This window comes from Nannospalax galili, unplaced genomic scaffold (assembly GCF_000622305.1).
Source record: "Nannospalax galili isolate Female #2095 unplaced genomic scaffold, S.galili_v1.0 scaffold14, whole genome shotgun sequence".
In the NCBI taxonomy this organism is placed as follows: domain Eukaryota; kingdom Metazoa; phylum Chordata; class Mammalia; order Rodentia; family Spalacidae; genus Nannospalax; species Nannospalax galili.
This window is the reverse complement of record NW_008336953.1, coordinates 5,993,658-6,014,637: the sequence shown is the minus strand read 5'-3', so window position 1 is coordinate 6,014,637 and position 20,980 is coordinate 5,993,658. Positions and strand designations below refer to the sequence as shown.

At 37.5% G+C, this 20,980-nt stretch overlaps 1 protein-coding gene across 3 annotated transcripts in view; it reads right to left on the bottom strand.

Annotated features, from left to right (window-relative positions):
* Positions 1–20,980, bottom strand: part of Yme1l1 (YME1 like 1 ATPase) — a 46,538-nt gene that overhangs the window by 5,983 nt on the left and 19,575 nt on the right. For all 3 annotated transcript variants that reach the window (XM_029562930.1, XM_008831759.3, XM_008831760.3), the window contains 9 exons: positions 18,397–18,547; positions 15,690–15,773; positions 13,425–13,507; positions 7,552–7,642; positions 6,006–6,158; positions 5,182–5,314; positions 3,955–4,017; positions 1,750–1,862; positions 584–739 (listed from right to left, as the gene is read on the bottom strand). In XM_029562930.1, the coding sequence (XP_029418790.1) occupies positions 584–739; positions 1,750–1,862; positions 3,955–4,017; positions 5,182–5,314; positions 6,006–6,158; positions 7,552–7,642; positions 13,425–13,507; positions 15,690–15,773; positions 18,397–18,547 (1,027 nt within the window). The remainder of the gene's footprint in view (positions 1–583; positions 740–1,749; positions 1,863–3,954; positions 4,018–5,181; positions 5,315–6,005; positions 6,159–7,551; positions 7,643–13,424; positions 13,508–15,689; positions 15,774–18,396; positions 18,548–20,980) is intronic.

The following is a 20,980-nucleotide window of genomic DNA, read 5'->3' as shown; positions in this document are numbered from 1 at the left end:
TGTACGTGCAGGATAAATACTCTACCACCAAGCTACATGCCTAGCCTTTTTCTCTTTAAAATTTATTTTTATGTGTAGAGTGTGTTGCCTCCGTGTAAGAGCATCCACACATACAATACTCTGGGAGGTCAGAATAGGGCATTGGGTCCCCTGGAACTGGAGTTATGGAAGGTTGTTAGCACTACGTGAGTGCTGGGAACTCAATTTGAGTCTTCTGCAAGAGCAACCAGTACTCTTAACCACTGGGCCAGCTCTCTAGCCCCCAATCGTTTTTAAAGCCTTTCTTTTACAACAGAAAAAGGTCTTCTAACAAAAAGACAACTGAGTTGTAGGTGACTGTCAAAATCGAGTATTGTAATGAAACAACAGACATAGGCAATTATTGACTCTCAAAATAAAAATTTTTGAAATTCTTTATTGTAAATGTTGAATACTCTTAACACTTCAACATATCCAGATGCTCTAACTGCCTAAATAGACTACTTTGCGATGAAGACTTTGTTTCACATGATGGGAAAGAAGAAAATGGGGGGGTCAAGAAGAATGGGAAAGGGAAAAGGGAAAAGAGGCACAAAAGACCTACCCATTAGAATTTTATCTTTGGAAAACTCTAGCTCCTTCATGGTAACCATTTCTTTCCCATCAACAGCTGCCTTTAATGCAGCTTGATTCACAAGATTCTCCAACTCTGCTCCAGAAAATCCAACAGTGCCTCGAGCTATGATTTCAGGATCAACAGCTATATAGAAAGAGAACACAACATTAAATCTCCAAACAACTAAATGGAAACTGATCACAAGGAACTCACATTACAGAGGTAGAAAGAACACAATTATCCTGACCTACAACGTAAATCAAAACAACTTAAAACTAAAATTCAGTGAAATTTTTAATTGCTAAAATACACCATTTAACTTAATATTAAAAATGGAAAAGGGGCTGGAGAGATGGCTCAGTGGTTAATAATACTGGCTGCTCTTGCAGAGGATGCAGGTCCGAATCTCAGTTCCCACATGGGGGCTAACAACCATTCATAACTCCAGTTCCAGGGAATCCAACATCCTCTTCTGACCTCCAATGGCATTTCATGATACGGCTACACTTCCATACATGCAGGAAATATGCTCATACACATAAATAAACAAAATATTAAAAAAGGAAAACAAACCCACAAAAGTTCTAAGTTTAATTAACTTTTTGAAAAGCAAAAACAAACAAAACAACAAAAAAAGTGGAAATGCCTGAAATGTCACTAGAAACTTCAAATGACCTGTATGCTGTTTCCAAACTTATCACAAATTGAAAAAGCATGTCCTGAGATAAAATTCTGTTCTCTGAATTTCACCATGAAACACAATTTAGTTTTACGAGCTGACTCAAGAAATAGCTTCACTTGAAATTCAAGTGGATCCATATTTCCATGTCTCTGTTCCATATTTTGCTTTCTTCCTAAAAGGAGCTTATTTTTTCTATTTCACATTTTAATTTAAAAATATATACGTTTTCAAATATGCCTGTCTGCACAACTGAAAAAGACTTCCTTTGGAGTCAGGATGGAAAATGAAAAGAATTTCTTGGATACACAGAAATTATGGAGTAAACTTTTACAAGGACATATAAATGACAATAAAGAGAACATAGAAATTAAGTGGTCCTTGGAGGCATAAACGAAATAAGGACCACAAACAGGATGATCAGATATATTTCGATCTTCTATATTTACTATTTATATTAAGAAATTAGACTCACATTTATCAAATTTTATTTTATTCAGATACCACTTCAAAATTTCAGTTCGCCCTTTCACATCTGGCCTTGGAACTGTAACTTGCATGTCAAAACGACCAGGGCGGATTAAAGCACTGAAGGAAAAATGAAAAAAAGAATGTAACTTAGTAAGCTGCCTGTGCTAGCACACTCTAAACATGTGATGGGAAGATAATGACAACCATAGATGAGACAATTCTGAATACAAATGATCAGATAGTTCCCACAAAAACACAGATGGCAGTCTCAAAAAACACAAAAGTTCATGGCGGTGCACACCTATAGTCACAGTATTAAGAAGCTAAGGAAGGTGTCCCAGGGCAACCTGAACGAAACAGTGAAATTCACAATGAAACATTAACAGCAATAATAGCAATAATAAACAGAAGGTAGAAAAAAACTTCATTTACATACATGTATGAAACAAAGGTAGCATACAATCTCAAAAACAAAATATATGGGGCTTGAGAGATGGATGGCTCAGCAGTTAGAGCACTGGCTGCTCTTGCAGAAAGAACCCAGGCTCAGTTCCCAGCATCCACGTGACAGCTAACAACCATTTGTAACTGCAGATCCAAGGAATCTAATGCCCTCTCTGTCCTCCACGGGCACTGCATGACACAGATACACATGCAGGTATAACACTCATATACAATAAATAAATCAAAATCTTTTTGAAACAATTTTTTAAAAAACACAAAATAGGGGCTGTAGAGATGGCTCAGTGGTTAAGAGCACTGATCGCTCTTGTAGAAGACCCAGGTTCAACTCCCAGCACCCACATGGCAGCCATGAATCATCCTTAACTCCAGTTCCAGGGGAATCCAAAGCCCTCTTCTGACCTCCGCAGCACTGCACGACACGGGTGCACTCACATACATGCAGGCAATATACTCATACACATAAAATTAAAACAATAAATATTAAAAATATATATATATATAAGAAACAATTCTACAGAAGATTATTAGGAGAACCACACACCTATCTCAACTGGTATTTAGACTGTTATGTTTGTTAGAAAAACACAAGCTACTTACTGCATGACAATACAAATAACTTCTATAACAATTTTTTTTTTTAAGTTTTAAGATTTTTTTTTTTTTTTTGCAGAGGATAAGGGTTTAGACAGCTGGCCTGGAACTCACTATGTAGACAAGGCTGGCCTCAATTTCACATCTGCCTCTGCTGTGCTGGGATTAAAGGTGTAAGCCACCACACTTGGCCCAGTTTTTTAAAATTCTGACTATATATTTTATACATATGGCCAGGGTGTCAATGTGACTACAGGTACCTGTGGAAGGCATAAGAAGCTATCAGCTCCCATAAATCTGGAGTTAGAGCTGGTTGTGAGCTGCCCAACATGGATGCTGGGAACTGAACTTGGGTCCTCTGTGAGAGCAGCACACACACTTTAAAACACTGAGTCAGCTTTCCTGCTCCCGAAAATAAAGACTCTTAAAACCTTTATTATTTTATGTGTATGCGTATTTGCCTATGTAAGTGCACCATATGTGCAATGCCCACAGAGGCTAGTGAGGACATCAAATCCCCCGGAACTGGAGATATGTACTGATGTTAGCTATGTGGATGCTGGAATCCAAACCCAGGAGTTCTGCAAGAATAAGAGCTGCACTTTTTATTTGTTCAGGTAATTACACCTGTGTAGTTAATGTTGCAGGTGCTCTTCCAAAGGACATAGGTTTGGTTCCTAACAGCAACATGGCAGTTAACCACCATCCATAACTCCAGTTTCAGGGAATCTGATGCCCTCTGCAGGCTTCCACAGGCATTGCACAACACAGGTACACTTACATACATACAAGCAATACACTCAAAATAATTTTTTAAATGCATTCTGTTTAAACATATGTTTTCAATATTATTGAGCTACAATTCAAATAATTCAGAATTCAGAGTAGATAATTCACTGGGTCCTACTATATTCAGTTGGACAAATATCAGATATAATTTTAGAATATTCTCTCTAAAAAAGAAATTCTGTATCTATTGGTAGTTATCTCACATTCCTCTAAGTCTCTGGCAACCAATAACCTAACTTGTCACTGAATCTGCTTATTTTAAACATTTCATATACGTGGAACCAAGTAATATGATATTTCATGAAAGGTTTCTTATTTTAGCACAATGTTGTACTTGACAATTTTTTTTTCTTTTCATACTTACTTATCTAATGCCTCTGGGAAGTTTGTGGCTCCTATAATGATTACTCCTTCATTGGGTTTAAAGCTATTTAGAGGGGAAATAAAAAATACTTTTTACTAAAAACACAAGCACAACAAACATGGAAAAAATACTGACATACGAAACAGTTCATTGTTAACTTCAATGACAGCCAAGAGAAGAGAAAGATTTTAAACTACCAATTACATGTATCACAAACCATGTGTTCTACTTAGGAAAACAAAGGATGCTGCCAGGCATGGTGCCGCACACCTTTAATCCTAGCACTCGGGAGGCAGAGGTAGGCAGATCTCTGTGAGTTCAAGGCCAGCCTGATCTACACAGTGAGTTCCAGGACAGCTGGGGCTACAAGGAGACCCTGTCTCAAAAAGACCAAAAAAAAAAAGGCTTGGGTGCCAAATTAAAATTTTTTAAAAATTACTTTCAACTTTACCAATTCAAATTATTTACTCCTAAATTTCTATTTGGTTCCAAAATGTCTACTCACACTACTATCATTTCTTCCTTTTTACATTATGAACCCTGATGTAAGATTTAACTCTCTCCCAACACTCAATTATCAACTGTGCAGAAACTAATGTATCTCTTCACTGTTTTCTGGAGGAGAGTGGTGGTGAGCAGTACTGGCAGATCTAATCCAGGGGCTCATGTATGCTAGGTAGGTGCCCCACCATTGAGCTACACCACATCCCACTTTGTTCCTTCTTTAAATAGACCAATCTGAACTTGAATCATTGTTTTCCTCTTGAAATATAATTGAATAAATGAAAATAAGTACACGTTAGAATTTAAAAGAGCTAAGACTGGGCATGGTGGTGCACACTTTTAATCCCAGGACCCAGAAGGCAGAGGCAAGCTGATCTCTGTTAGTTCAAGGCCAGCCTGGTCTACACAGTGAGTTCCAAGTCAGTTGGGAGTAGAGGGAGACCATCTCAAAGACCAAAAAAATTTTTTTAAAGAGCTAATACATGAATAATGGAAACAGTACAATACTGAGAGGAAAAACTTAACGTCTTACAAAAGGGATGATTCTGATGCTTATACATATAACATCTGAATATCTACATAATCTTACTAAATGCTTCATGAGAAGAATTTGGATAAAACCGTATCTGTAACTATTAAATACTAGGCAATACCCATTATTCTAAATGATTTTTAAAATGAGATAAAGCCTAATATTCAAATTTCAAAGATGCAATTAATTACCCATCCATTTCAGCAAGAAGTTGATTGATAGTCTGCCTTGAATATGGATGCATAGGAGACTCGATTCTTTTCCCACCAACAGAATCTAACTCATCAATAAATATAACACAAGGAGCATTTGCTTTTGCTTCCCCTAAAAAACAGGAAAAGATTCAAATAAGCTGAAAGACTTCAACACTTTTGAACATAATCATATAAGGTAAAAAAAGATCATAGGAAGAAAACAGCAAAAAAAGCGCCTCAAGTTATACTAATAGCAATGTTGGTATACCACAGAAAATGACAGAAAATAAAAACAACTAGTTACTCATTCTTCTTAATTATACAAATATATTATCATCAAAGTTAAGGCAATAACTCAATTATATGCTACAGAGAAGCAGGATAAAAAAACAACAAAAAAAAAAAACAATTAAGTTTTCAATAGTCCCTAACCTCATCTAGCACACCTCCCAGGTCTTATGATGATTTAGCCTGTTTCAGAAAAGAGTACAACGAAGGCTGCCATGACATAAGCCTGATGACTTGAGTTCAATACTCAGAAACCCAAGTTAAGGTGGAACAAGACAACTGACTCCAGGAAACTGTCCTCTAACCTCCACAGGTGCTATGGTACACACACACACACACACACACACGCACACACACACGCACACAAAGTAGCAATAAACACATAAAAGAGTACAGTTCTATCTTAGTTCAGCTATTAATTTATCTGCAACTAAAGCCCCATAATGTCTACTTCAGAAATTCGACAAGCAATTGCCAAGGAAAGGCCTCTAATTAACAAATTTTAACATCATCTACGATAGATCAAAACATACTAAAAAGGTTTCTGATACGGCTAGCTCCTACACCCACAAACATCTCATCAAATTCTGATCCAGAAGCATAGTAAAAAGGAACATCAGCTTCTCCTGCTACAGCTCGGGCAAGAAGCGTCTTTCCTGTTCCTGGTGGTCCAACTAAAAGAATCCCTAGGAAAAAAAAAAAAAAAAAAAAGACAAGGATGATCCAATTGTTTTAAAGCCCTTGATAGGAACCAGTAAAACAAATTATTAATTTAAATAATACTTTGTAGAAAAGAGCAATAATCAATTTTGTCAGACACAGCAAAATATGTTTGTTCTGCTAATATTTCATTCAGGATTTTTCCCTACAACTTGTTTTCTTGTGTCATTTAACATGCAAGAGGGAAAGAATCTTCTTTTCTTGGTCTTTTCTTGAGAGACAGAGGCTCCCTTGTAACCTCAGCTGACGTTGAACTGCCTATGTAGACCAAGTCTGCCTCTGCCACCCAAGTGCTGGGATTAAACACACACACCACCACGCAATACAAGGAAAGGATCTTAAGGCAAAAGAACACAAACTGTTTTCAAAAATATAAAATTAACATTAAAAGATGAACAGCTAAACAGAATAGAGAAATACTGATTTGATGTTATTTCCATAGAAGGCAAAATATTTCTAGATATTTGGGATAAATTTTTTAAAAAATCAGACTCTAAAGAATAATTTCTGCTAAATTAGGTAAGATTATTGGGACAATGTCTTTATTCTTAGGTGACATATAGTCAAGTAGTCAATTCTACAGCTTTCTTCCAAATGTTCAAGACACACACACACGCAGAGGAAGAGTATGTGACAAACTGTTTAGTATTGTTGAGCCTAGGTTGAATGTACACCCAAATATTTAGAGGTAAAGTAGCACTGTATGTTTAATTTACTCTCAAACAACAAAAAAGCCCCACAGAGCTGTAGAGACAAATGTACAGAGACAAAAATGTTTACAACTTGTGTGGACTAAGGAGGTTTGTTTCAGTGTGTTGGGGTGTGTGCGCATGTATGTGTGTGCCATTCTTGGAACTCAAAGTATCAAATTATCGAATCTCAATAAAAAGTAGTTACAGTGTCCAGTGTGTTATTAATGCCTTTAATCCCAGCACTTGAAAGAAAGAAGCAGATATACCCCTGAGCGTTCAGGCCAGCCTGCACTACATAGCAAATTCCAGGCTAGCCAAGGCTACATAATGAGGCCCTGTGTCAAAAACAGAAGTGGCTATAGAACTATATATATGGGACAAGCACTTTTTTTTTTCCCTTGGTCTTTTTGAGACAGGATCTCCCTATTAGCCCCAGCTGGCCTAGAACTTGCTATGTAGACCAGGCTGGCCTCACAGAGATCCGCCTGTCTCTGGCTCCTAAGTGCTGGGATTAAAGACATGCACCACCACGCCCGGCTGACAAGCCATTTGTTTAAAATATTAAGAACTGAATTTTAATCAGTTAAAATATGATCAAATAAAAATCATAATATATTACTTAATGTTCTTACATCAAATAAAAATAAAAGGGGGAAAAAAATCTTACCTTTGGGAAGTTTACCTCCAAGCACAGTAAACTTTTGTGGATTTTTCAAGAATTCAACAACTTCCTGTAATTCTTGTTTGGCTTCCTCCACCTTAAGAGGTACAATGTACCAAATAAATAATGGACTACCAAGTTTCCTCTTTGACAATCATAAATTTAATGCAGGTATGGAATGACCTTGGCTTCTTCATTTCAGCGAAAAAATTATTGGGTTTCATACAATGTATTTTGATCATATTCACCTTTCCTCCAACTCCTCCCTCACCCCACACCTCCCTACCTACACCGTGTTTTCTTTTTTCCTTCTTTTTCCCCACAGTGTCCAATTTGTATTGCCCTGGAGTGTGGTCAACCTAACAGGGACCACAACCTTAAAGAAAACTGACCTTCCTCAATAAAGCTATGATGCTTCGGGCTCCTTCGCTATAGGTGGGAAAACGTGAACAGGTCTTGAGCATGTTGTCACAATCGCTGTGAGTTAAACATTTGCAACTGCCCTACTGTCTGGAAAACAGTTTCCTTGTAGTTACCCACCACCTCTAGCTCTTACAATCTTTTAACCCTCTCTTCTACAAAGATCCCTGTGTCCAGGAGTGAGGGGGTGTGATATACATGTCCCATTTTGGGCTGAGCACTCTGTAGTCTGTTTCAATAATTTGCACTTTTGCACTGTCAAGACCTAGTTCCTATATTCTTTCATGTAATAGATCATAATTTTCCTTGTCAAAGGTGACATCTAAAACCATGATAAATTCCGTTATAAAAACTTTTAAGAATATCAACAAATGCCAAAACCTCTTGGAAAGCAGCAGTTACAGCAAAGACGTTGAGTTTTCCCAGCAAGAACAAAGGTAGAATGAACAAATGGGTTGATAGGAGCTCAATGTAAAAGATAATTTCCAAATTATATGCACCTTTTATAATAGCTCAGCATAGGATAGAGTATTGTCTGTTGCTCATTTTTGGGGGGGTGGGGTTAATATATTTTATTTATTTTTATTTTATGTATATGTGTGTATTGCTTGCATGTAGGTAAGTGCACCTGTGTTGTGCATTGCCCAAGGAGGTCAGAAGAGGTTGTCAGATCCCCTGGGATTGGTGTTATGGACAGTTGTTAGCTGCTATGTGGGTCCTGGGATTCGAACCTGGGTCTTCTGCAAGAACAGCCAGTGTTCTTAACCACTGAGCCATCTCTCCAGCCCCCTATTTTGGTCTTTTTGAGACAGGGTCTCCCTGTAGCCTCAGCTGTCCTGGAACTCACTATGTAGACCAGGCTGGCCTTGAACTCACAGAGATCCACCTGCCTCTGCCTCCTCCTCTGCGCCACCACACCCAGCCTGGTGCTTATTTCTTCAATTAAATATATTTAAATTTTTAAATGACCCAATTTTAAAACATAAAAGTTTTTCTCCAAATCCTTATTTCTAGTTGTGTGGTATTGTTATCATGCCAATAAAATCATTTGAAGTTCCTTCATTTTCTCAGGAAAAGACACAAGTCAAATACATTGGAGAGATATAATTTAAAGCCAAAGTGCAATCTGAAAACCTGTAACTTTCAGGTCATGATTATATTTCTAGGAAATTTACCAGAAATGTTTCCAGAAAATATCATAATTAGTCAGGAAGCTTGTTTATAGTTTTAACTTTCCAATGGGCTTTGAAATTATTCTAATTAAAACGCTTAAAATTTGCTGGGCATGGTGGCTCACACCTTTAATCCCAGCACTTGGGAGGCAGAGGCACCCAGGTCTTTGTAGTCCAGGCCAGCCTGGACTACACAGTGAGTTCCAGGACAGCTGGGGCTACAAGGAGACCCTGTCTCAAAAAAAAAAAAAACTTAAAATTTTACTAGAAGTTTCATCAAGTTAATAAATAAAACCAAAGCTTTGTTCATTCCTAAGCCCAGGAGGAATGTGCACATGCTCACCAAGATGCACAGTGTTCATACCAACACTATTTGTGCCCACAAACTAGAAGCAACCAAAATGTCTACCTAAGAACAGAATATTGTGATAGTCACATAACACAAAACAGGGTCCACAAGCAGGTGTGGCAAAAGAAGACCAATATAAAATGGGCCATGCTATATATACTACATTTACAAATTTTCAGAAACAGAGCTAAGGGACAGTATTATAAGTATATAACAGGACAATGAGTTGTCTTAGGGTTGAGGAGACAGTAAGAAACTGGAAGAGGAAGAAGTTCTGGGGAGGTCTAGGGTTCTGTTAATGATCTTTTTCCTGAGTTGAGAACAATGACAAAGACATGCTCAATCTGAAGATCTATGTACTTTTATACAAATTATGTTAAATTTCAAAAAGATGACTAAATTTCAAATGGATAGTTTATTTAAAAAAGAACACTTTTTTAAAAGCACTCATACACAGCTGTATACTAAAAGACTAAAATATGTTTCGTTAAAATACTGGATTAAGCACTCTGGAGGCAGAAGCAGGCAGATCTCTGTGAGATGGTAGACCAGCCTGGTCTACACAGTGTTCCAGGCCAGCTGGGAACGACGAGGAGACCCTGTCTCAAAAAGACAAAAAAAAAAAAAAAGAATAAAACAAGACACATGAAGCATTTTCAAAGAAGTAATATTCTATCGCCAATCTCTGTGGCAAGAGTATCCTCAGTTGAGGAACAGAAAGGCAATTGGGCAAAACATGGTTAAGGGCATCAAGATAAAGTTTTAAACAGCTCTTATTTATATTTAAAGTAGCTCTACATAAATATATACCTTGCATATTCAGAAATTCTGGGAAAGAAATGATTCCTATATAAGTTCCTTAAGAGTTGGAGAAACTATGTAACGGAAAGCCTATTATGGTAAACATTACTCAATTACCCAAATCAATTTAAATTTTACAGCAATCAGAACCATTCATTTTAGTATGGAAATAATTTATAAGCATCTCCTTAATTACCCTGTTCAATTATCATCAATTCAATGAGAATTCAATTTAAAAGATTTATTTTATTTTAGTTATATATATGTGAATGCAGGTGCCAGTAAATGCTAGAAAATGGGTTGATTCCCTGAACTGGAGTTACAGACAGCTGCTAGCTGCCTGGAGCTGGGAACTGAACTGAGGTCTTCTGCAACAGCTCCAAGTGCTCTTAACTGCTGAGCCTTCTCTCTAGCCCCAAGAATTCAATTTAAAGCAAGCAGGATAACAACCACTTCAGCCAGAATATGAAGGGCCTTTCCATACTGATGACTCAAGTTTTATCCTCTTCCTCAAATGTTCACTTAGCAATTTAAACAGTGTTCACAGAAATTAAATTGCAGGGAAAGTTGGGGCAGCTTTGTATGAAACTACCATAATGAATCCTGATGCTCTCTACAGCCAAAGTTGAATAGAAATGGTTATGTATTCACAGGGCCACAAGTACAAAGGGAGGGGGAGGGAAGAGAATAGATATAATTTGCCTCTTTAGAGTTGAAGAGTTCATGAATTTCAAGTCTTTCTTAGGATGAATTTTTTCTAGAACATTTCTGAACAACTACCTATCTTCTGTAATTACCAAAATCAAGTATCAGGAAAAAAAATCCAACGCAGTAACAGAGCACATTTATATAAGGCCATACCTCCAAAGTTCCGATGTGGAAGAGGAAAAAAGAAACAAATCAGGGAAAGAAAACTCATTTTCACTGTTCTTGATATAAACTTATGACACCAAACGTGAAATTCACCCAATAATCCCATTTCCCTAATCCATTCATTCTACAATCCTAACAAAACGCCATTCCTTCATAAACCCACTCATCTTGCCTCTTCCATCCATATTCTCCACTGATATCCCTAATTCTAATTTCACAAACAACTTCCAATTATCGGTTACTAGAATATCTATCTTCCTGCTTTGAGATAAACTGTCCTCTCTTTTCAAACAAAATTTAAGAATTGTTTATAATTGCCTATTCTAACTCATCTCCTTTGATCTTTTGTAAACTCACTATATTCAAAATTTAGCCCTTGTTGGTCCACTAAAATTGTCCTACATCAAGTACACCAATGACTTTCCCATTGCTAAAACAAACAATAAACCTCACTTAGTAACATCATCCCACTGAATATATGGTAAGATAAACACATTTTTTGTTTAATTCCAAAATGGTGTATCTAAATATTTAGTCATCACTTTAAGTATCTTACACTTAGTACTCCAAACTGAATTTCTAATCCCCGTTTCCAGTATCTGCTCCACCCACAGCCTTGTTTTATCTGCCTGATTCTAATTCTTCACTAAAATCCTAGGGTCACTCTTGTGTTTTATACTCTAATTTCTACTCTGGAAATCTTCATTTCCCCCTTTAAAATATGTATCAGAATCTATTTCTCACCACTTCACTCCGACAATGTTGGTCTAATCCACCACTACCTTGTCCCTGGCTTCTTTTAATAATCTACTACTAATTCTTGTTCTCTCAAGACTGTATCAATACAGTAGTGAGACTGTTCAAATGAATTTTAAGCAACAGAATTCTGCTGCTCCAAATCCTTCAATGGCCTCTACTACTCAGAGTACGTACAAGTCAGTCTTTTTAACAGCTTGTAAGACACTATGGAACCTGATTCTACTGCTTACTCATTCCCTGACCTTACTTCCTGCTGGTGTTCAATCACTTGATTTCAAAATCACATACTTAAAACTTCATTTAAAACACAACTCCTCTCACAAGACTCGCAGTCCTCTCTTCCCTATTTTTTTTAAACAAATAACACTGTCATCACCTTCTGAAAAACTCCTACTTCGGCCAGGCATGGTGGCACACACCTTTAATCCCAGCACTTGGGAGGCAGAGGCAGGCGAATCTGTGAGTTCAAGGCCAGCTTGGTCTACATAATGAGTTCCAGGACGGCTGGGGCTACAGAGAGACCCTGTCTCAAAAAGACCAAGAAAAAAAAAAAAAAAAAACTAAGTCTCGGGCCAGGTTTGGTGGCACATACCTTTAATCCCAGCACTTGGGAGGCAGAGGCAGGCGGATCTGTGGGTTCAAGGCCCGCTTGGTCTACATAATGAGTTCCAGGACGGCTGGGGCTACAGAGAGACCCTGTCTCAAAAAGACCAAGAAAAAAAAAAAAAACAACTCCTATTTCCTTATATAAAATTATCACTGTCAAATTCCTGCCTTTAGAATTTAAACTTTGTAAGAACGGAGAATTGTATGTACTAAATAAAAACAGTGCAATTCGAGGTTGGAAAGATGGCTCAGCAGTGAAGAGCACTAACTGATCTTGCTAAGGACCAGGGTTCAATTCCCACCACCCACATGGCTAACAACCACCTGGAAACTCCAGTTCCAGGGGATCTGATGTCCTCTTGACCTCCTTGAGCATTGCAGCACATGGGTGCACTTACACACATATGCAGAAAATAAAAATAAATGTTTTTTAGAAAAACAATGCAATTAGTACCATTATTAAACATTCACAAAGAAACACATTGTCTAATGTTTCAGATAGTAGTCTTCCAAAAATGTATTGATGTACTATAGTTACAAAAAATAAGAGAACAGGTAAAAAAGTAGCATTTATTGGCTATTATGTACAAACCACATATATTATCTGTGAGAATCTAAAGAAATACAAAATTTGTTAAGGTCACATAGCCAATATGAAATAAAATCTTGAAAATTAGTCTATTTAAGTCCACATTCATCCTACAACATTATGGAACTCCTTTACAAATCAACACTAAACCCAATCATGCAATAAGAAGATACGATCTTCTATCTTTCATGCTGAAATACTCAAAGTCACAAATATTTCCAGACATCAACTTTTCTAGTTCAGAATAACCTTTACAATTTCTACAGTGGTCCTATGTAGAAAATACAAAGACAAACAAATGTTAACTTACTCCTTTAACATGCTCAAAGGTGACATTTTTCATCTGGACAGGATCTACTGCAGAATCAAGCCCTGTGGTTGTCCTGAAGCGTACTAACAAGAAGAAAATACATGTTGATATTTGATACTAAATCAGGAAAAATTAAGTATCTTCAAGGCTTATGTTCATGCTGTTAAATCAGAAAGAAACAAATCTGGATTTCTAAACCAAGTTCAAGGACTAAATGATTCCCTTTAAAGAGATACATTTGTAATTTCCAATTTAATACCACTAATTATTTTCTTCTTGTAGAACTCTAATAATAAGTATCATAAATCACTTAAGAAACTGGATCATAACAGTCAGGATTTGTTCTAAAATGTTTCTATCAATCCTTACCTGTTACAAAATGTAAATTTTTTAACCATTCATTCTTCAGAATTGGTACTGAACTGACCACCTGGGTACACAACAGCCATACTTGGAAACCAAAGTCAATGAAGATAAAGGGACTAAGAGGACAGTCAATTTTTGGTTCCTACCTAAGCTCAGCAAGGTCCCAAAAGAGAACACGACACCCCTAAAAGCTTCCTACAACCCAAACAGATCACTAGTCCTCTTGATCAAAGATGGTGGAGACTCCAGGATTCTAACCAGTGTATAATCTGCAGATAGGATCCTTACAGAGAGAAACGTCCCCAATGTTTCCAAGAAAATCCAAGTGATCTGCAAGATCTTGGCTCATTCCAGGAATAGGTACAACTGGTTGAAGCAAACTAAAAAAGCCAAAGGGCTTCTCCTAAATCCCTAAAAATACCTACTAACCTTGAAATGATCTTCATAGTAAAAAGAAAAAAGTTAATGTGGGGCAATCTATACAGTCTTAACCAGGAAGAAAGGAGAGCCAAAGAGTAGAATGATTAATATAAAACAAAAGGAGCTAGACTAGATTTGTTAAGGATAAACAATGAATGATTCAGTTCCTGGAAGTCTTATGATCTCCCCACTCCACCCCACCCCCCCAGTATGAACTACTCACCTGCAAGGTATGGGAATCACAACCACCCAAGCAATGATGCTCATATGCTTTTCCTAACTGTAAAGAATATTTTCTCCAGCCTATATTTGATGTCGTAGTTAGCTTTAATTGTCAACGTGACACAACATAAGATCACTTGGGAAGAGGGAACTTCAAAATGAAGAACTGCTTCAATTAAAACTGTCTAACTATAGTAGTTCTATATGAGTAATACAATGATTTCTAATTTCCCCAGGAAACCAAACAACTGCCATTAAAATACAACAGTACAATTTAGAAGTGAAAAATGACTAGGCAACATGCAGGGTAAGGAGATGAGAGATGGCTCAGTGGGCATAGAAACTCCCTAGTACAGGAGCTGGAGAGAAAGCTCAGTGGTTAAGAGCCCTGGTTGCTCTTGCAGAAGACACAGGTTCAATTCCCAGCACCCACATAGCAGCTAATAACCACCTGTAACTCCAGTTCCAGGGGAATCCAATGCCCTTTTCTGACCTCCACTGGCACTGGATATAGGTGCACCTACCTACATACAGGCACACGCACACACATAAATATTAATAAAAAAAGAAATTCCCTAGTACTAGGAAAGGGACACAGTTCTACTTATTTGAGAACATGGACAAAGCCCAGGCCAGTATAATACCCTAGCTTGAACTTAAAGACCAAAGACTGGATCATGGAGGAGTCCTGCAAGACTTTCTAGTACAACATGAATATACTAAATGAACTGAATCAGGATGGCTCCATGCTGTCCAAAGAAGCCCTGGAGGATGACCTCCCCATGCACAGCTAGAAGGGACTTTTATGTAAATCTCTCCTCTACACTATTCAACATCAAAAAAAAAGGCACACTGGAGGGCAGCAGCTACCCTTTCTGACGTCATACCCACAGTGAGGAAACCCAGTTCACTGTGGCTGGCTGAACTCTCAGTCTGGCATTACATGTAAAGGACCTGTCATATCATGCTATTGCATTGGATCCACATCTCTTTTGAATAAACTATCACCTCGTGGGGTTTTTTTTTTGCTTTTTTTGGTCTTCTTGAGACAGGGTCTCCCTGTAGGCCCAGCTGTCCTGGAACTCACTATGTAGACCAGGCTGGCCTTGAACTCACAGAGATCTGCCTGCCTCTGCCTCCCCAGTGTTGGGATTAAAGGTGTGCGCCACCACACCCGGCTAATGCTATGTTTGAGAAAAACAGTAACCAATAAAAGTCATATGCTAGAGAAATTAATTCAGATAAAAGACTTTTTACCTGATAAAAATGGGTTTTTTAAGAGTCCATAAATGCCAAACAGCAGCAGAACAAAGAGGATCAGACGAGTTCGCCTTAAAGAATCTGGAAGAGAAAAAAAGCCTCCAATCAATGATATCTTTGTACAAGTTATCAGGTTCATTTTTAATTTTTTACTTATTATTTGGTTTCTCTTTGATTTTGAATTTGATGTAATAAGTTGTATTTTAGGTTTAGAATACAGCTCAGCAATACAGCATCTGCCCAGGTTAAATCATCAAAACCACCAAAAAAAAAAAAAATTAGTTTAGTTTATGAAGAATTGAAAATATATTCCACTAGCTATTTCCCTCCAGTCTCCCATTAACATTTATCTGTGTAGTAAACCTGTTACCAACAAGCAGTATTGGTATACTATTATCAGCTCAATACTGTAGCTTACATTACAGCGCACCTTTTAGTTAGCATATAAAATGAGTCTTAGTGCATTTTCAAATACATATCATTGCACCCTGTTCATATCTGTACCCTACTACCACTCCCTTTGCTGATCTCCTTCCTTCCCCAAATAGCTGCCCTTCTATTTTCATGTCATTCATATTCATGTGAGTCATATGCAGCAATTGTCTCTTTGCCCCAATACCTTCTCTTGCTCGATTCTCCTCCACCCTTTAGACCCCACACGGCACCATTTCTTTCATGTCATACACATGTGCATATGTGTGTATACATAGAGAAATCAAATAATTCTGAATAAGAATAAACATGCACTATTTCTTAGAGTTTGGCTTATTAAACTAAATGAGGATATCCAAAAGTGACATTCCTCTTCACGGCTGAACAAAACCCCATTGTGTATAAATACCACATAATATTTATCCAGTCATCTGTTGATGTCATATAGGTTGGTTCCACATCTTTGTTAGTATGACAAGAACTACAATAAACACCAATATACAGGCATCTCCACAGTACACTTTGGTTCTGTGGTGTTTCAATGAGAACATCCCCACAGGCTCCAAGTATTTGGACATTTTCTCCCCAGTTGGTGGCGCTGTTTTGGGAGGCATTAGAAGGTATGGCAATGCTGGAGGAAGAATGTCACCTGAGGTAGGCTTACAGAGTTCTTAAACCCAGTCACACTCTGCTTCCTGTGCCTGCTTGAAGATGTGAGAGCTTAGTTTCCACTCCTACTCCAGCCACCTATGCCTCCATGTCTCTACACCATGCCTCTTTGGAACCATAAGCTCAAATACACTCTTCCTTCTATAAGTTGCTTTGGTCAGTGTTTCTATCACAGCAACAGAAAAGTAACTAAGACAGATCCCTTTCTGTCTAAACTCAGATGCACAGCTAGATTACGTTCAATTCTATTTTCAGATTTTTGAGGAATCTTCTTATTGATTTTACTAAGGAACCCGCCTGTTTAGTGTGTAAGGGTTCTTCCTTCCTTCTACCCCATGTTTGTGGTTGTTTCCTTAATGATGGCCATTCTGAATGGGGTGAGAGACTCTCACTATAGTTTTAATTTACATTTCTGGGATGGCTAAGACTTTGGTATGTTTTCATGTACTAACTGGCCATTTCTATTTCCTCTTTTGAGAATCGTCCATTCAATTAATTTAAACATTCACTGATTAGATGATTTGGGAACTGTGTTTAAAATTTTAGAATTATTTCTAGATTCTTGATATTAATCCCATCAGGTATCAATAACTGGCAAAGCTGTTCTTCCATTATATAAAATGTTACATTACGGGGCTGGAGAGATGGCTCAGCGGTCAAGAACAGTGGTTGTTCTTGCAGAAGACCCAGGTTCGAATCCCAAAACCCACATGGCAGCTAACAACTGTCTGTAACTCTGGTTCCAGGGGATCCGACAGCCTCTTCTGTCCTCTGCGACACGGCATTGCACGACATGGGTGCACTTACCACAAACAGGCAATACACGCATACACATAAAATAAAAATAAAATTTTTAAAAAAATGTTACCTTTCTGATTACCTCAGCTGTTTGGAAGCTTTTTAATTTCGTACACTCCCATTTGTCAACACTCAATTATTTCCTGAATTACTAGAGCCCTTCTCAGAAAACTCTTTTCCTATACCTCTATCTTCTAGGGTATACCTGTGTTTTCTTCCAGCAGTTTTAGATCTTACATCAAGGTCTTTCATCAATTTTGAATTAATTTTTGTATAAGGTGAAACAGGGATTTAGTTTCATTATTCTACATGTGGGTATGGAGCACTAGTTGAAGAGGTTGTCTTTTCTTCCAGCGTGCTTTTGACCTTTGTCAAAAACTAGATGACTGCCATGACTATCTCTAAGAACCCTGTATTTATCAAGGCACACATTTCTACCCTTTACTTTCATTTCCACATAGGGTAAGTAATCTTAAGCTTCACAGCAGACCATAACCAATGTTAAGACTGATGATCTTAGACAAGTTTTTATGGGCCGGGGAAATGGCTCAGTGGGAAAAAGAGGTTTTGTGCTTGCTGACAACCTGAGTTCAATCTCTGGAACACACTGTGGAAGTATAGTAGAAGGAAAGAAACAACCCCCAAACTGTCTGACCTCTATATATGTGCCATGGCACAATCAGGACAGGGATGGACAACACACACGCACACACGCGCACACACAGTAAAAAATGTTAAATAAAAGAAAAAAAATTCTATCAATTTAAATGCTATCTTTCTAATTATTCTACCTAAATCAGCTTACCATTGGTTTTTTGGGTAAGGGCTTGAGCTTTGAGGAAACCCTCAGCAAAACCAGTTTTAAATGCATCCTGGTGAGCTTCGGGTATGTTTTTAGTTTTCATAAGTTTGTCCAAATTCTCAAGATCTGTTCCTCTCTCTCGCAAAAGAAGCCCCTGAAAACATAAGAAAATACAATACTATTAGTTGGCTACAGACAATAACACTCCCTAGGAATGTGGTACCTGACAAAAAAAATCCATTAAAAGCCTAGAATTTCTATTTGTAATGCTAATAGAGATTAACAATAAATTACGTCAACAAGTAGGATACACTACATTTAACCCAAGTAGGACTAATTAATAACATAATAATGTAAAGAAAGTGTCATTACTTGATTAAAAAAGTACACTGAAAACAGTTAACAGGACACATTATTTTTAAATTTTTAATGGATTCTTGTTCAACCCATTTCATTTGTTAAAGGAAAAGCTTCAACAACTACTAAATGCATTTTGTGTACTAGTCTAAGTTCTGCCATGTAAAGATAACGAATGAATTAATAGGAAGATTTTCAGAGCACTTGAAAAAGTTACATAAACAGGTACTTTTTTTCATTTTGACACAGTGTGGCCTGTGTGGCCACTAGCTAGCCTGGAATTCACTATGTAGACCAGGTTGGCCTCAATCTTACAGCCATTTACATGCTTTTGCCTCCAAGACCTAGGATTGAAGGCATGCGGCACCATGCCCAGCTTAATTAACTACATTTCAAAATTTTTTATATGTATTTTGTTTTGATTTTATGTGTATGTTTCACCTGCATGTATTTAAGCACACTACATGTGCACAATGCCCACGGAGGCCAGAAGAGGGTATGAGATACCCTGGAGCTGGAGTTACAGACTGTTGTTAGCCGCCACATGGGTGCTGGGAACCAAACCAGAGCCCGTTTAAGAACAACAAGTCCTATTAACCACTGAGCCATCTCTCCAGCACCAAATAAGTACATTTAAAAAGTTGCTTTGATATTATGCTATAAGGAATTTTACTACATATGGTAGTAAAATAAATACTACCTAAAGAAAATAGAAATGTCGTACTGAGATTGAGACATCCAAATCACACATAGAGGGCTAGAGATATACATCAGTTGGCAGACTGTTTGCCTAAAACACAAAAGCCTTCGGTTTCATCTCCAGAACTGCATGAACTAGGCATGAATGCATAAATACGTAGGGCAGCACCTGAGAGATACAGGTCAAAGATCAGAAGTTTAGGGTCATTCTTGGGTTAGAATCTGGCACAGGACACATGAGACCATCCTTCAAACCTCCACGTCCCAAAAGACACATAAGGCATTATGCCACATGCCTTTAAATCAGCACATGAGAGAACTGTGAGGATGGGCAGTAGGATCCTCAGTTAAAGGCCAGACTAAGACACACAGACTCTTTTTAAAAAAAAGAGAACAAAACACACAACCATCTACACATAGGAAACAAATGCCAAAGACCATGAACAAATAAACAATCTGACAGATACATGAAAATAATGTCCAAGGACAATTAATAATCTAGTAAGACATAAAGGAGAATAAAGAGTATATAGTAACTAGCATATTTAAGATGAGAGGATTGGCAATAAAGGACAAACAATGAATACCCTGTTGTAACAGACTGAGCTGGGTATTAAAGCAGAATAATGAAATCAGATCATTATTTTAGAAACAAAATCAGGTGAGGTAGGAGAGATGACACAGCAGTTGAGAGCACTGGCTGCTCTTGCAGAGGACCTGGGTTCGATTCCCAGCATCCACATGACAGTAACAACCTTCCATAACTCCTGTTAAGGGGATTCGATCCCCTCTTCTAACCTCTGCAGGCATTGCACAACATGGGTGTATTAGACACATGCAGGCAAATACACTCAAACATACAAAATGAAGTATTTTGTAAAAACAAGTTCAATTCATACTCATAAGGGAATAATTCTTCAAGAGGATATTGCAACCAATTACAGGTACACCCTATTTCTTAAAACAAATACTACTAACTACAGCCACAGTTTAATCCTAAAACAGTAATAGTGTGAATACCCCACTCTTACCAAAAGACAGGTCATCTAGACAAAATTTAAACACTGAATTTACATGACAATATAAATCAAATGAACCCAACATTTATAGAACACACCACCCAAACATTCAAGAATACGCATTCATCTCAGGAGCCCATGAAATGTCCCCCAAATTGATCACTTATTAGGACACAAAGCAGGTATAAACAAATATAGGAAAATAGAAATAACATACTGTATTCTATCTGACCACAAGAGAATAAAGCTAGATCCAACAGCAACAGAAATTATGAAAGTACACAAATTCAAGAATGACACTACTAAAAGCTGTGTGGGTCACTGAAGAAACCAACAAGGAAATCAAAAAATTACTAAGATTGAATGAAAATGAAGACACAACATCAGAATCAATGAGGCACAATGACAGCAGCCCTAAAAAATGAAGTCAATAGCATTAAATGCTTACATAAAAAACAAAAAAAAAGAAAAAAAAGGGCAGAAATCAATGAAATTGAAACAAAGAAAACAAT